Here is a 16,997-nt window from a genome sequence, read left to right as displayed (position 1 = left end):
ATCTATCAAGTCATTCAGCCTCCTTTCTGATTTCCCTCAATCTGCATATTCTTGTTCCGTTATCTTGTCTGCATACTTTATCATTTTTCCTTAGACACTGAACTTGATTTCTTATTTTTCTTGCTACAAGCGGTTCCGTCAGTCGAAGATATAGAAGTGTGAACACACGCACCAACAGGTTCAAGAACAGCTTCTTCCCTGCTTCCCTTAGACCGCTGACTGGACTGTCTACCTTCAAATAATGTTGATCTTTCTTTGTACACCTCCTGTGCAGTGTAACCTGTATGCTTCACTCTGTCTCAGCACCCTATTATCTGTATATCCTTGCTTGCCCTGGTCTGCCAGTACTGCCCACAAAACAAAACTTTCAACTGTAATTAAGTCCACATGACTACAATAAATCAAATCAAATCAGATGTTGCTCACGCTAACAGTAGACTATATATATAGGGGCAAGATGGCAGATGAGAAATAAGCCTGCTTCACAGCCACCTAACACTGAGGGTGAGCTAAATTGGTTAAGAGTGGGTCCTCTGCTCCCTCACTGGGGACGAAGTCCACCCTCAGGAGCTAGCTGGCCAAACTGATTGACTGGGAGCACCAAAGTACATAATGGGCACTGATGGGACTGCAGGCAGGCCCAGGATAAAAGTCTAATGAATCTACATCTAGGTAAAATGCAGGGGCTATAAGATGGGGTGTTTTATTTGCAGCTAAGGGAGGGGGAGGGGTGTGTGATGGAGGTGGAAGGGGTGGGTTTTAAAGACAGTGCAGGTCGAAAGGGAGATGGATGCATGACTTTTAGGGGGATGATTTGAACCAGACAGGCCAAGAGTACTATCTATAGATTGCACAACCTACCTGCCATTTCAAAAGGTTTTGAATAAAAAGGGCTGCTGACAATAGCCATATTATGATGTGTGCAGGGCAACGTTAGAGCTGGGGGAGGTGGATGGTCAGTTGAACTTTGAACATGTTCAGTTGACCGTTAATTATTTAATTACCTGTGGTAAGGAAGAGCGGATTTGGCACCCGCCCATACCCTGTAGTGTGTGGGTGATATCGGGAAAGAGTGGGAGACAACTGACCAGCCACTTGACCTAATTTACATGGTCGCCCCCAGTGAAAACAGACCAGGTGGGCGCATGTAACATCCAGCCCTTCGATTCTGTGTCTTTCCCAGTTTCACTGTTTCTTTATATTTTGTTGTTACTCCTTTGATTGACATTCATCCCCAGTATCCTACTATTTCTCTTGTACAGTTCTGCTTCCTGCACCATTTTTTGGCTCATTCTGTTCCCCTTCTCAAATTTGTTTGGTACAATCGCTGAATTCCACAGTGTTTCCTGAAATCCAATTTTTCGGATCCACAATCCCGTGCATTCTTCCAAAAGGAACTCTGGCAGTAACAGCAGAAACTTCAAACAATGTCCATACCTAGAACACAACGGGACACTTGAGTCTCTGGTAAAGAATTCAACAGCTCCATCATGTCAGGTTCAAAAATCCGATGTGAAGAGAATGTATTAGAAGCCATGAGTTAATAAACTAACGATGTAGAACTGGAATTACCTCCCAAAGGACATTGTGGGTTAACCCACAACAGGTGGATTGCAACGGTTCAAGAGGCAGCTCATCACAACCTTCTCAAAGGCAACTGGGGATGGGACAATAAATGCTGGCCAGCCTGTGACACCCACATCCCGCACTTGAATTTAAAAACCCAGTTTGTTGTACCCGTTATTTACATGAGAGATGTTTGTGCTTAGTAGGATGGCAGTTTTGGGGTGCGGAGAAAAATTCAGCATGAAAGTGATTAAGTAATCAAACCAAAGCTATTTTTGAGGATCTAGGTGGGAGGTGTGGCGGAATACAAGATGTAAGATTGGGTTTTATGCTTCCCTGCTGATGAGATTGAAGTTGCGCTAAAGCCAGCAGTGGGACTGCCCATTTTTCATCTAGTTGAGACTTTTAAGTGGGCAATTAATGTCATTATAAGGAGCATCATTCAGCCACCAATATCATTTGACCAGCAGCGTGCGAGGCCAGCTGCAGGAGAAACCCCCAGCAGATTTTGCCATCCAAGGTGGCATTAGGTGAGATCCCTCCTTCACTACCTTGTGTGTCCATGGGAGGTCCTCCCGCCGTGACTCCTCAGACCTCGACTCCTTCCTGGTTGCTGACCCCTGAGTATTTAAGAAATGCCACCCTCCTACAGGTCACCTCTTCATTGCCCTGGAATGGAACTGCAACTTCTGCTCCCACTGGCAGCCCTGCTACATTAAGAGCTGCTGATTTCTGATTGACTGATAGTTCTCTGAGGTGGGTCTTCAGATCCCTGTTGGAAGAAATCCTGTTGCCAGACTACGAATGACCATTTTAACTGCAAAATGACTTTTGAGTCAGTCAGTCTTCCCCTGGCCAAGCTCTTACCCCTTTCCACTTAACCCTTATCCTGTGTGAAGACCACATCACCTAAAAAATGTGAAAAGGTAGTGTCCCAGAGAATGGAGGCTAGGTTGCTACAGGAACAGCTGTGAATGGAGGAATACTAAACAACAAGTAGGGTGGTGTCGGAGAAAGGGTTGATATGTTTTCGAGGAAATCACAGAGGCAAGGATCAGCAAGGCTGTGAGTGAAGTGAAAGAGGAGGTAAATTCCTGCAAAGCAACAAGTCAGCTGAGTTTCTTGAGAGAAGGGTGTTCAGTAAACACAGGCTGTAGGCTGTTAGGTTCCGGCATTTCACCACGTTATGAACTGTAGAAATGAGAAGGCAGGAACATGAAGTTAGTTCATTTGGAAAGTGCCGAATCCCTGCAGTCGCTTTTTGTCCACAGTGGGAGACAGATTTGTGCACCGCTAAAAACAAAATGTCGCTGAAATCAAAGTAAGTCATTGCAGTCAACAGTTGGAAATCAAGCAATTGTTAAAACTCCAGACATGGGGCAAAAATCCCAAGGTGGAAATATACAAAGATGGAGTTGAGACCAGAGACAAATGCATGTAAGCAGAAGCCAAAGAGAATTGCCGACATTAAGCTGGAGGAAATTCTGATTAATCCAGAGCTTAATGTCTTATAGAAAGTTGGAGAGATCTGTCAGAGCAATATGGTTAATGGAAGACGCAATGCGCTGTCGAGTGTCTGTTGTCATCAAGCCAAGTGACAGTTTCTTCGATAACATCTCCCTGCTCTGGAATGCAAATAACCTTATGGTGCACTAGTCTGAGCAAAATGAACATGTTCTAAACCAGTCTGATTGGTTACCATTAATTATGGCCCAATCTCATCCCCAGCTGTCCTAATTATTTCTCAGATAGTTCTGACCATTTACGCATTTTACCAGACTTGGGTTTTTGTAGAGATCTGGGTTTTCAGAATTAAATACAGTTGCAGCTTGATGTACCGTGATAAAATGCAAATGATTACAAGAAGTATTTGAATTAAGCTCGAACTCTGCTTGATATTATGCTTCAGAAGAACAACCTTATTGTATTTTAATGCTGCATTTTTCTTTATTATAAAATAGCATTACCTTGGCCTTAATTACCTCAAGAGTTCAAGCTCTTAATCACAGTCTGTCTTGACTTTGTTGGAATGTTATGCTCCCTTGAATGATACAGGCAACAGTGAAAAAGTTGAAAAAAATTGGCAGAAATAGAGACCATCTCTAACACCTCTCTGGATATTGACCTCTCTGTCTCCATCTCAGGCAACCACCTAGAAACCGATGTCCATTTCAAGCCCACCGACTCCCACAGCTACCTAGAATACACATCCTCCCACCCACCTTCCTGCAAAAGTTCCATCCCCTATTCCTAATGCCTTCGCCTCCGCCTCTGCTGCATTTGCTCCCAGGATGAGGCATTCCACTCCTGTACATCTCAGATGTCCTCGTTTTTCAAAGACCGCAACCTCCCCCCCCGCAGTGGTCGAGAACGACCTCAACCGTGTCTCCTGCATTTTCCGCAACTCATCCCTCACACCCAGTCCCCGCAAGAACAACCAAAACAGAATCCCCCTCATCCTCACATACCACCCCACCAACCTCTGGATCCAACTCATCATCCTCCGACAAATGCACCATCTGCAATCCGACCCCACCACCAAAGACATTTTTCCCTTACCACCCTTGTCTGCTTTCCGGAGGGACCAGTCTCTCCATGATTCCCTTGTCCGCTCCACACTCCCCTCCAGCCCAACCACACCTGGCACTTTTCCCTGCAACTGCAGGAGTTGCTACACCTGCCCCCACACCGCCCCCTTCACCCCCATCCCAGGCCCCAACATGACATTTCACATCAAGCAGAGGTTGACTTGTACATCTGCTAATGTGGTATATTGCATCCACTGTACACATTGTGGCTTCCTGTATATTGGGGAAACCAAACGGAGGCTTGGGGACCACTTTGCAGAACACCTACGCTCGGTTCGCAATAAACAACTGCACCTCCCCGTTGCGAACCATTTCAACTCCCCCTCCCATTCCTCAGACAACATGTCCATCCTGGGCTCCTGCAGTGCCACAATGATGCCACCCAAAGGTTGCAGGAACAGCAACTCATATTCTGCTTGCGAACCCTGCAGCCCAATGGTGTTAATGTGGATTTCACAAGCTTCAAAATCTTCCCTCCCCCACCGCATCCCAAAACCAGCCCAACCCATGCCCGCCTCCCAAACCTATTCTTCCTCTCACCTATCCCCTCCTCCCATCTCAAGCTGCACCCACATTTCCTATCTACTAACCTCATCCCACGCCCTTGACCTGTCCATCCTCCCTGGACTGACCTATCTCCTCCCTACCTCCCCACCTACACTTACCTTTTCTGGCTCCATCCCCGCCTCTTTAAATTGTCTGTCTCCTCTCCACCTATCTTCTCCTCTATCTTCGATCGCTTCCCCTTTTCTCCCTAATTATTTCAGAACCCTCTCCCCCTACCCCATTTCTGATGAAGGATCTAGGCCCAAAATGTCAGCTTTTGCGGTCCTAAGATGCTGCTTGGCCTGCTGTGTTCATCTCGCTTCACACCTTGTTATAATGGAAAAATGACACTGGACGTTAAATAGAAAGTTTCCAATTTTCTTCTCCTTGGAATTTAAACAAGCTCTGAACCTCGCTAATGAGTGGTGATCATTTCATTTCCATGCATTTGTATCTTATTGTCAGCTAACTCGCCTCATTTCTAGCTCCCAGTTCTCCCCTTGAGTGAGAAACTAGATGACACCAGTTTCTGACATGAAAGACAGACCAGTTACCAGGCAACTGCTGGTCACCACTTGCTTCTGCAGACTATACCGTGTTGCATTATTTCTCTGAATGCTCCGTGGGCACCATCCTCTTCCATCCTTCCTTCATGCAATTAAACATGAACAAACCACCAACCGCACCACATTATCATGACTGCTTTCAGTACAGCCCACACTCTACTTCAGCCCTGTGCAGTGGACCTCCAGGACAATTGTGCCTTTCATGTTTCTGCCAGGTCCTGTTACCCACAAGTACACAAGTACACGCACACATTGCATGCACTTACACAGAACACATTTGATGGTTCTGAACTTCATCCCTTAGCACTTGCTGACTTTGTACATATTTGTATGCTACTAGCCTTTTGTGCCTTGTATTGCTTTTTGGCACTGAGCTAAAAGCAGGCATCTTGCCACGGGTTTGGAGCACTGAATGGTCATGGGGGTTGGGCGGGGAGGCGGGGTGACATGTTGCTGAATGGCAGTGTACTGCGTGAATGTCACACTGACTGTGTGTATCGGCAGCTTATGCGGCAAACATGCTGTAAGGAAGTGGTCATACCGGAGAGGTAAAAGAACTAGTCCTTAGTGGGGTTAAGGGTGATTCTGGTCAGTCAGGGACTCATCTGGTTCCAGTCCAAATGGTCAGCCATACTCAGTGCTACAGGCCTGGACAATAGATACAGTGCTAGGAGACATCAGCCCAAGAGTGGGTCAGTTTTTCTTGCACTGACACGAAGGGACTTTTTTAGTGTGACGGAAGCAGAAGGAAGACCCATCTGTGGCGACATAGGAGAAGCAGATAAGGTGCTCACAGTGAGTGAACAGGAAATGCAGAGAGCAAGAAAGATTTGTACTTTGGGAGGTTAAGCGAGTGGGAGCCCTTATTTGATCTTGATACATGGAATTAGATTAGATTAGATTAGATTCCCTACAGTGTGGAAACAGGCCCTTTGGCCCAACAAGTCTACACCGCCCTTCAGAGCATCCCACCCAAACCCATCCCCCTATAACCCACACTCCCTTGAACACTATGGGCAATTTAGCATGGCCGATCCACCTAGCCTGCACATCTTTGGACTGTGGGAGGAAACCAGAGCACCTGGAGGAAACCCACGCAGACACGGGGAGAATGTGCAAACTCCACACAGATAGTCGCCCGAGGCTGGAATTGAACCCAGGTCCCTGGCGCTGTGAGGCTGCAGTGCTAACCACTGTGCCACCGTGCTGCCCTAATGATGAGGGTTATTGTACAGGATCTACAGTGAGATTAGTGTGCAAAGGCAGAATTAGAGTCACTGGTGCCCACATGAGTGTGAGTTAGCTGAGAGATGAAGGTGACTCTCACCTTAGGGACAACAGACAATCATGAATGTCTTCCTCGCATTGCTGTGTGTTGTGTTTCACCTGGGACATTACAGTGGCCTGGGCCTCTATCTCACACCAGCATAGCCTGTTTTAACACATGCAACTTGTGGGCCAGGAGCGACACTGGCAGGCCAGCATTTATTAACCATTTGTTGCCCTAGAGTAGGTGGTGATGAGCTCCCTTCTTGAAATGCAACAGTCCACATGCTTTTATGCTCTAAGAGAGGCAATTCCAAGGTTTTGACCCAGTGACAGTGAAGGAATGGCAATATATTTCCAAGTTGGGATGGTGACTGGATGGAGGGGAACTTGCAAGTCGTGGGGTTGTTTTGTGTATCTGCTGCTCTTGTCCTTATTGATAGAGTGGTCAAGGGTTTGGAAGGTGCTGTTGAAGAATCTTTGGTGAATTCCTGCAGTGCATCTTATAGATAGTATGCACTGCTGCAACTGATCATTGGTGATAGAAGGATGCTGGTGGATTTGGTGCCAGTCAAGCAGGCTGCTTTGCCCTGGATGGTGTCTGGCTTCTTGAGTGTTATTGGAGCTGGACCCATACAAGTAAGTAGGGAGTAGTCTGTCAGACTCCTGACTTGTGCCTTGATGGTGGCCAGGCTTTGGGGAATCAGAAGGTGAGATGCCTGCTGCAGTATTCCTAACCTCCGATCTTATCTTATGGCACTGTGGTGAGTCGAGTTGAGTTTTTGGTCAGTAGTAACCCACAGGAGACATAGTGGGGCATTCACTGATGCCAACACCGTTGAATGGGAAGTGGTGATGGTTAAATTATCTGTTATTAGAGATGATCATTGTCTGGCATTTGTGAGGTGTGCCGTTTATTTGTCACTTGTCACCCCAAACCTGGATAGTGCCCAGATCTTATAGTATTTGAACATGGATTGCTTTGGTATGTGAAGAGTTGCAGTTGGTGCTAAACATTGCATAGACATTGGCGAACATCCTCACTCTGACCTTATGATGGAGAATGGTCATTGATGAATCAGCTAAATGTGCTTCGGCCAAGCACACTGCCCTGAGGAACTCCTACAGAGATGTCCTGGAGCTGAGATGATTAACCTCCAACAGCCACAACCTCTTTCCTACGTGCAGAGTCTATGGCGTGGGCTCCTTTGTCATTCAGCAGAAGAAAGCTATGGTCTCCTTTCCATCACTCCAAACACCAGCAACTCCATGCCTCTATGGGGTGAACTGTGGACTTGGCCACTTTCTTTCTGGATAACTGTGCAGAATCACAGAGCAAAGAACAGCTCCTGCTTGCAGCTTTAGAAATGTTCTGGAGCTGGGGGTTTAAAAATGGTGTCAACTTCACAATTTTCCAGATATGGTGAACATGTCCACTGTTTTCGCCACACAGTTCCCTGATCTCAGGACTGAAAGGGTTAGTTGCCTAATTAATGTGCTGAAGAGCAGAAAGTTGCTTGAGATAAGTCAACATGGACCGTGGCAGGCCAGGAATCTCATCAAATATAAAATTGCTGAAAAAAATCAGTAAGTTCACCCCTTTGACGACATGTGATTGTTTACTGTTGATTTGACATGAGATATGTGAAGGTTTGTTTGGGATAAACTTATTACTGTCCTCTGCTCTGAGTCTAACATCCAACTTCCTTTGCTGATTATTATCTTGTGTTGTGCATTGATTTGTTACTCAACATAGCCAAACTATCAACTTATGTTGAAAAGCAATCTTGTTTTTAAAAAAGTACATCAGCCCATTGATCTGAAAGTAAGACATAAAACACTGGAAAAACCCACTGAATGGTGCATACCTGAGTATTTTTAACTGGGGTAAAATAGGAAATGTTGGTATTCAGAGGGATATGGGTGTTACTGTCTAAGAATCCAAAAGTTAGCATGCAGACCCAAGAAGCAATTCAGGAAGAAAGCTGACATTTATGGAAAAGAGAAAGGAAGTGTCACTGTGATTGTGCATGGCTTTGCTGGGGCCATACTTGCAGTAATGTGTACAGTCCTGTTAATCTTACCTGAAAAAAGGATATACTTCCTTTTGAGTGGGACAAAAAAAAAGCATTAGATTGCTTCCTGAGATATGAGGAAGAATGGAGTTTAAAAACATAACGCACAATCTCATTCAAATGGTTTCAGAGGACTTGATTAGAGACATGTTCCTTTCCCTGGCTGGAGAGTTTAGTAGTAGTGCTATGAGTCTCAGGATAAAGGGTTGATCATTTAGAACTGAGATGCAGAGCAATTTCTTTACTGAGTGTTGTTATTCGGATCTCAAGGTCCCAGAGAGATGTGGCTGCTCTCTTAATGAGGATTTTAAAGCTGAGATTGATCATTGTTGGGTTCCAAGTACTGTATCAAAAACAGTGAAGGTAGACTGATGTATGAGATCAGCCGTGATCTTGAACAGTGGAGCAGATTTGATGGTCAACACGGTCTACCCCTGCTCCTGATTAATACATTTCCCATCAGAGATGCTGACTGGCCTGTGTGTATTTTCTGTACTTATTTTAAGATTTCCAGCTTTTGCAGTTTTTCCTTTTTTTATCTCAGTGGTCCATTAACACCAGATTGGAAGGCTGCTGTCCAAGCTGGATTAAATTTCTTTTAAAGGTTAGTGTTTCGGTATAAATTTCAGCACCTGTTTAAGTGGCGATTGAAAATATTATTTTTTGCATACCCACCAACAGACAAAATCTATTTGGATGGCCAGAATGCCTTTTGAGTGCTGTAGGTGGCCAGGTCACTAATACCAATGATTATTTCTTGTTTCAGCTATTTGTACAAGAATGAAATCCAATCACTTGACAGGCAAGCATTTAAGGGACTTGTCTCTCTAGAACAACTGTAAGTGCCTTTGCTATTCGTGTTCCATTGCCATTTTATTGTCTTTATCTTTGTAGTATCTTATGCTTGGATTTTTTAATATCAATCTACCCAGTAAAGCTTCTTCGGCCAGTTGTATTGTCAGCACCTGCATGCTTTGCATGGCCTGTTTGCACAACGTAACTGAAAATTAGAAAGATAGTTTTGGGGCTTTGGTTTGTAAGGTCTGTGCATTTAGTACTTTTGTAGAGTATGTTCGGCAGCATTGCCCATGTGTAATCAACTTATTTTGATCGATGTTTGCAAATGAGTTAAGAATACCTTGCATTCTTCGTATATTGAACATTCGTCAGCATCTTGGATTCATCGATTGACTCTGTAAATAGGTATTTTATCGAAACGAAATACTATATTGTGGTTGGTTGGCTCACCGAGCTGGCTCGTTGTTCCGCAGACGTTTCATTACTCTGCTGGTTAACATCATAAGTGCAGCCTCCGATGAAGTGCCACTGCATTTTCCCACCTGGGGAAATAAAACCAACTCAGCGAGCCAACCAACCACAACCTGGGCTACAAATCTACTCTAAAATCTTAGATGAATTACTATAATTCACACGGAGAACCAACTGGAATATAAATCGATTTCTAGAAAGCAAGCATGCTCATATTTTTGTTAACATCTCAAACGACTTGGAATTTTTTTGCATATAAACTCATTAAGACATATTATTGACACACTCATTTGCAATCCTTTTTTTAAATGGCCCACGTTTATGATTTTTTTTTGTCACTGACATTCTTTACATTCGTCAAAAAGTTAACACAATCTGGACTAATATGTTAAATTTGATAAGCAACCTGCACATTGTACATTATGCTGTTTCCTGTAACTTTTTAAAATCTTGATGCTAATGCATTTTATTAGAAACAGTTTGATTTTAATTAACATTTCTGTTTGCTGATTTAACATCTTTCAGACAGCTGAATCACAGTCTACTGTTTTCAAATTTGCATCAAATTGCTACATTTTAATTCTGTAGTCAACTTAGAAGCTTCTCCTGAATGTATATGGAGTTCCAGTTAAGCAGTTTGATTATTATTTATGTGTGATCAAACTTGCCTTTGATCTCGGAAACCAACGTACACATATGTCTGGTGCAACCCCTCAGATAAATAAAAACTTTCACAGTTCACGTTCCCTAAATAAAAATATGCAGATTTATGCTCTCGATAATTTTAATTTTTTCGTGAACTTTACAAGGAGAAAATAAAGTGCTAAACAACATCTGTATTGGAGCTCTACGCACATTTTTGCCATATTTCTGGTACATTGTGATTGAACTGGCATCATGAATCTTTGAGACAGTTTAAATTACAGAAGTAATAATTTGCTAATTTTTACAAGACCGTATTTCAGATAATTTTAGACTAATCCACATTATAAAAGGTACCAACTTTTTTTTGATCTGACAAACATTTATCAAAGCATAAATAATAAATATGGTGTGTTCTTTTAATAGTTTGTTTTTTAATTAAAAGAAGGCTGAATGACTAATGTGGGTGACTTTTGATCTGAAGCCACCTGCAACATTAGTTTCGGGTGCTCTTCTCTCTTCCATTGAGCAGTTCCTTCCGAACATTTTCATCTCTGAGATTTGATTTTGAGGCTTTAAAATTGTCGCAAACCAACAGTGAGAACGGCTCCAACCCGAAGACAGCTGTATGGCCGTTGTAACGTGGTCAGATCTCCATAGCAGCCACCACGCCCTCAGTGCTCGTAACCCCAAAAACCCACCTTGTGGCCCCACCTGGGGTCTTGACCCTGCTTGCATGCTCTGCCTTAGAGTTCACACTGGAAAAAAGGCTGTTGCGTCTCAACTCAGTGTTATTTTACCCCCCTCTTCTGCTGTAGCTGCAGTCTATATTAGCACAGCTGCTGAGTAATAGTGACTACGATCCTGCTGCAATTGATGCTGTACATATTTCAAAAAAGATACTGCTTCATGCAACCTCATTTGGGTGATGGCATTACATTGTAATCATGTTCCTGCTGTGGTGTGAAGATGTATTTGAAAGCTTTTTTTCCTCTTTGCTAGCTGGAGGCAAATCACCACTGGGAGCAGATGTAAATAGTTATTCAGTTCTTCTGGTCACAAGCACATAGGTTTTGTGTGAGCCTGCTGTAGGTTATTTACTCTTGCTTGGCTAGCCTGCCTTGGTGCTTTCTAGCAGGGAAAGAATGTGACTGCAAATCTGAGGCATGAGCCTGAAGTGGAAATTGCTGGGCACATATGATCTTCAGCTTGTGTAATGCTCTGATGTTGTTATTGGCACACTATGCCATCCAGCACATTACACAGAATGTCAGCAGCCTTAACACACTGTTAAAGAAAAATATACCACCGTCTGTACTGCCAGCTTGTAAATCTGTGGGTCCCTCGGCATATTCCGATTGCAACTCTGCTGAAAAGTGGAGTGGGATCAGGATAACTGGGATTTTGAAAGGTCCTTTCTAGAATGCAAAACCTGGTCTCCCTTGAAGAGATTTGTTGGGCATTCCTGCTTCCCTGACCCCAGTGGAATGTGGTAGGAAAACTGAGTCATGCCCACCCTGACACCTCTTTGAAAGAAGGAGATCAGGACCTTTGAACAAATGGTAACTTTCAAGAAGGAAGTTTACATTTCCCCACCCCAATTTCCATGTTCCTGTGCTCCATCTTATCATAAAGATGGTGTTTTCTTTATATTATGGTTTTATTTTCCTGTGCTTGCATTTTTGGGAAGCCACATGTTTGAGAAAGCAGGTCTCCATGTCCTTTCAGCATCTTTCTGGTAAGTATCTCATGCCATTCCTTACTCATCTTCCTTATGGCTGAATACCGTCAAAATTAATATAACGCACGCTGCTAGACTGACCATGCTGTTAGCTTAGTGATTTTCCATACAAGACTCCTGCCTGTTCCTTGCTGTCCTTGTTTTACTGTTGTTAGCCAGTCTTAAAATTCTGCTGCAGTTCCCTGCAAACAGAGGAGAGCTCTTAACCCAGGGTGTACCACTTTTAATCCTTTTGCACAAAGAGCCAATCCCATGGGGAAACAGAATGACTGGATTGCCCCACTGCAATTCGCCGTAGACTTGACATGCTAAAATGGCCCCCTTCTATGCCATTATGACTCTTATGACTAGCTATACTTTTGAAATGCCTTAAATGATAAAAGTATTTGCCAGAACTTGCGTCTTGGTAGCTGCAGCATTGTGACTTTTAGATAGCGATTTTCGTTTTTGATGCTTTAATGTGTTGCAGCCAAAGAACAAAAGGAAAGTAACTTGTGAATTGTTTAACACATTCTTATCCAACGGTGCAGGTAGTTTTCCTGGAGGGTAACTTGCGCTCCCAACCAAAAAAAAATGTCCGGGTCACAGCTGATCGCTTAACTCATTTGACTGCAAAACGTTTGGCCTGTGTTTTGAGACAATCATCTCCTTTTAAGCATGTACCGCATTGTAGCCAGGTGACATCCTTGGGACTGTTGGTTATGTTTTATACTTGCAAGTATCATAAATGTGGCAGCCAAATTGGAATGAACCACGTCTGATCATCGAGAGTAGATGGTTTTGAGAATCTTGTCCACACAAAAAATATTATAACATTCCAGGTCGAGAATCAATCACATTATACCAGTAAAGCCACAACGGTGTAGCAGGTTGCATCTCAAAAAGTCTGCACGTGCAGTGTTGGTCAAAATAAATGTCAGAATTCCTTGTGTTAGAATGTGTTGGCCATGAAGTTGTAAAAAGCTGTTCTTGCACTAATCAGATTGTATGAAGTGATTGTATCACGGTATCATCACCACACAGATAATCTGCTTCAAACCTTTTGTTTTATTCTCTCCCTCCATTTGGTAAATTGGGACTCGCTTCCTTAATGAAGATTGTTTATCTACTCAAAATCTACTGCCAACTGAATATCTGTGGTTCACTCTAGGAAGATTTATAGTTTGGAGCCGTAAAATTGAGGCTATCTTTTAGATACGTATATACTGACAAACCTGAAAGAGCTGCTGGCTCTAACACAGTGCATTGTTGAAAAACAACAATGACAGAAGGTACTACAATGCGGACTGCTCCTTGAAATTGGCTGAGTTGCAACCAAATTCCAAAAGTCACAGGAAGAAAAGAAGTTAAACTGACAAATTACTAAAAACTGACTTCCTTGCAAAATTGGAATCATAAGGCCACCTTTCCCCATGAAATCTTGGTTTCTGATATTATTGGTGCATTTTAAATATGCACTGAGATTGTTTGCTGACCTGTTTTTTTGGTACTTATTCTCCTGGAAATAGGTTCAGTGTGATGGCCTTGAAGGTCAACCGAACTGCCGACTGTTTCCACTTTGCACTCTTTTTGGTGTGGAGGAGATGATCATCTATTAGATTTAGGCTACCATTGTTCTGTGTATTGAGCTTGGCTTATGTATCCTTTTTTATAAGCTAGTATCAGCACAGTCAATGGCAATCTGAGCATTTATGCCTTTACTTTCAATCTAAATCACATTTTGCTGAAGTGGTGAAATGCTTATTAATACTGTGGCTGCTTTTATAGTACAAATTGTTGGATTAACGCAAATTGCATCAGCTCTAAATCAACAATCTTGTATCATATTTGGGAGTTTATTTGTATGTTGTGGAGAAACGTGTCGGTGGTTATGTTTAACCTTGCTTGCTCTCTCAATCAGAAAACAATTAGTTAGAACCCAGAGGAAGCAAGAACTGCAGATGCCAGAGTCAGAGATAACACAGTGTGGAGCTGGAAAAACACAGCAGGCCAGGCAGGATCAGAGGAATGGGAAAATTGACTTTTTGGGTTGGGACGTCCCCATCCGAAATGTTGACTTTCCTGTTCCTATGATGCTGCCTGCTGTTTTCCTCCAGCTCCACACTTTGTTATCTCTGGTTTGAACCTGTGTATATTCCAGATCTATTATGTCAGGGCTACGTAATCTTTGGCATGGAATTTAGTCCAGGAGTCTGATCGACCAATTTCAAAGGCACAGGTCAGATGCTGTTTGCAGTCCTAGAATGGGATTCAATTAGACTGACAGGGACTGGTTGACCATAACCAAGTGGCAGTCCAAATACATGGTAAAGGTGGGCCACTTTCTGCTGTCTCTGAAAATGGTGCCTCTCGTAATTGCAGACAACTCTGAGTATTGCTTCAATCATGTACCTAAAGTGATACCACCATTATAAATGAAGAACATAGAAGTGTCCTGTTTGTAGAAAGACCAACATTAATCTTGTACATAAACAGAAATTGCAGCATCAATGAAGTTAAAGTAGAGTTAACATCTCGGTTCCAGTGACCCTTCTTCAGAACTAATTAGTCTTTTTCCACATCAAGGTGCTGTAAGATTGCTCTTAATTAAAACAAAAGGGACGATCCTGATTATATTGTATTGTGAAGTTGCCGTGCACGTGGATCATATTTGGGATTATCACATATTTGTCACCATCCAGGCTCCAATTGCAAAGCGATTATGTGGGACTGACCAAACTGGCAAACAATGTCTTTGGCAGTGTGTCGGGTTTGACCTGCACTTGTAGCCATTTAGACCCTTGCGTCTGTTTCAGCCCCTCTGTTCCCTGCATCTGTTTCAGCCCCTCTACTCCCTGCATCTGTTTCAGCCCCTCTACTCCCTGACCCTTCCAGTCAATGACTTTGCGAACTTCTTGCATTGTGCAGTGGAAAGCAAAGTTAAAATGGCTGCCCTGATGGCCCTTGCTCACCCCTCACCTAATCCCAGAAGAGATGTGAAATACCATTTCAGGAGCATGCAAATGAATGGGAACAGCCTTCTTAATAAATAAAATTGGTTTGCTGTCTCATTGATGCACATTTGTTGTATTCACATTGACCATATAATTCTGTCATCCATTTGTGCCCTTGTGATTCCTACTCACCCACTTCTGTCTGATCCTCTGGCTCTCACCACCACCACTGAACCTGCATGGGCAGGTTATAGTAAATGCAACCTCTATTTTTTGCTGACTAACTGCTCCCCTGCATTCTTTATTACCATGGGGCCACTTTTAACAAGTTGAGACATGCGTACTTTCAAGCTCTCTCTTCAAATTTCTGACTGACGGAGAGAATAATCCCTGCCAGTAGTTTTGCCAGGTCCGAGTGTCAAAGTACTCATGAGGGCTGCATTTCCAGGTTGTCTTACTCCAGTATCGCCCAGCTCTTGTAATGCACCAATATCAGAGAAAAACAGCAGCCACAACAGCTAACCTGTTTGGGTAATTGAGATGGAGTGAATATGAGGAAAAATAAAACAATGAGGATTGCATAGAGGTGAGTCAGTGCATCACTTTAACAGTAAATGGTAACCTCTATACAGAACTGCTTCTGAAGTCAGCAGGATTCTAATTTGTGTTTACTATGTTTTCTAAAATGTTTTCATCTCATGCAATTGGGTTTCAGTCTGGTCCAAGTAGATCTGATGAAAATCATTTATTGGCCATAAAAATCCAATATATTTTTTAAAAAGCATGGGCGATTGAAGTTGTAATGATCACTGAATCTCAGCACCACACTACCCTTAATTTGTTCCAGGTTAGGGCTACATTCACTCTCACCTGTTTGGGAACTGTAGATTACATTAAAGTGGAAGGTATTTTGTAGACAGTGTCGAAGGAGGAGACATGGCTACAGGACTTAGAAATGTTGGATTGTTACAGGATGTCTGAAAGATAGAGATATTTATATGATGAAGGTCAAATGGCCAAAAGTGTTCATTTTCATGATTATTTTTGGCAAACTGTGAAGTTCACGTTACAGCTTATAAACTGTAATGTAAATTGCCATTTTTGTTTGAAAGTGCCTAAAGCTTAGTGTCTCCCAGCAGATGATGAAGGTGCAGTTGTAAGTAATATACACGGAAGCTGACCTCATGTATGATTGACCAAGGTTAATGAAATCTTCACTCACGCAACATGATGTATGCATTGTCTTTACAATGATTAACGTGTAACATTCTGGATAGTATGTTTGATAAATGTCACGTGAAAAGTACCTCACTTTTCTATTTTATCTTTTGAAGTATGATTTATGGTTGAAAATGATATTAGTAATAAGAAACGGTTACAGTTATATTTGATTGCCTTTGAGATGTAGAGTTAGTAAAACTCCGAAGAATGAATTGTTCCTTCAAGAATGTGGAATAAAAAGAGTCTTCTTTTGCAGTTCCATTCAACAAAAACTTTAATCAATACAACTTTGTTTAGTAGAAATTATGAATGGTAATGAGCTACCATTGATCATTGTGCGGTTTCACTTTTGAACTGTGATATGTTATGTTGATCCATTGATTTGTATGAAAAATGTAAAACCACTTGTTTATATATCTTAGTCTGAAAAAGCAGTGGTTTATTTTCAACAGTGTGCTAATTTTGAGAGAGTGCAGCAGAATCCTATACCAATTACAGTGTACATAGGACTTCAAAGAGGACCTTGCTAAGCCTACAGGTCACGTTTCTGCAAGGCAAGATATGAGAAAGGTGCAGAATGAGAT

The 16,997-nt window shown here is 42.7% G+C and overlaps 1 protein-coding gene across 2 annotated transcripts in view; it reads left to right on the top strand.

Annotated features, from left to right (window-relative positions):
- LOC125452501 (peroxidasin homolog) overlaps positions 1–16,997 on the top strand; it is a 243,236-nt gene that overhangs the window by 130,136 nt on the left and 96,103 nt on the right. The window contains exon 4 of one of the 2 annotated variants that reach the window (XM_048531012.2): positions 9,374–9,445. The exons of the other annotated variant lie outside the window; for it this stretch is intronic. Within the exon in view, the coding sequence (XP_048386969.2) occupies positions 9,374–9,445 (72 nt within the window). The remainder of the gene's footprint in view (positions 1–9,373; positions 9,446–16,997) is intronic. 2 annotated transcript variants of the gene reach the window in all.

This window comes from Stegostoma tigrinum, chromosome 4, assembly GCF_030684315.1.
Source record: "Stegostoma tigrinum isolate sSteTig4 chromosome 4, sSteTig4.hap1, whole genome shotgun sequence".
Lineage (NCBI taxonomy): Eukaryota > Metazoa > Chordata > Chondrichthyes > Orectolobiformes > Stegostomatidae > Stegostoma > Stegostoma tigrinum.
Note: the sequence above shows the minus strand (reverse complement) of the source record. Positions and strands in the feature narration are given on the sequence as shown.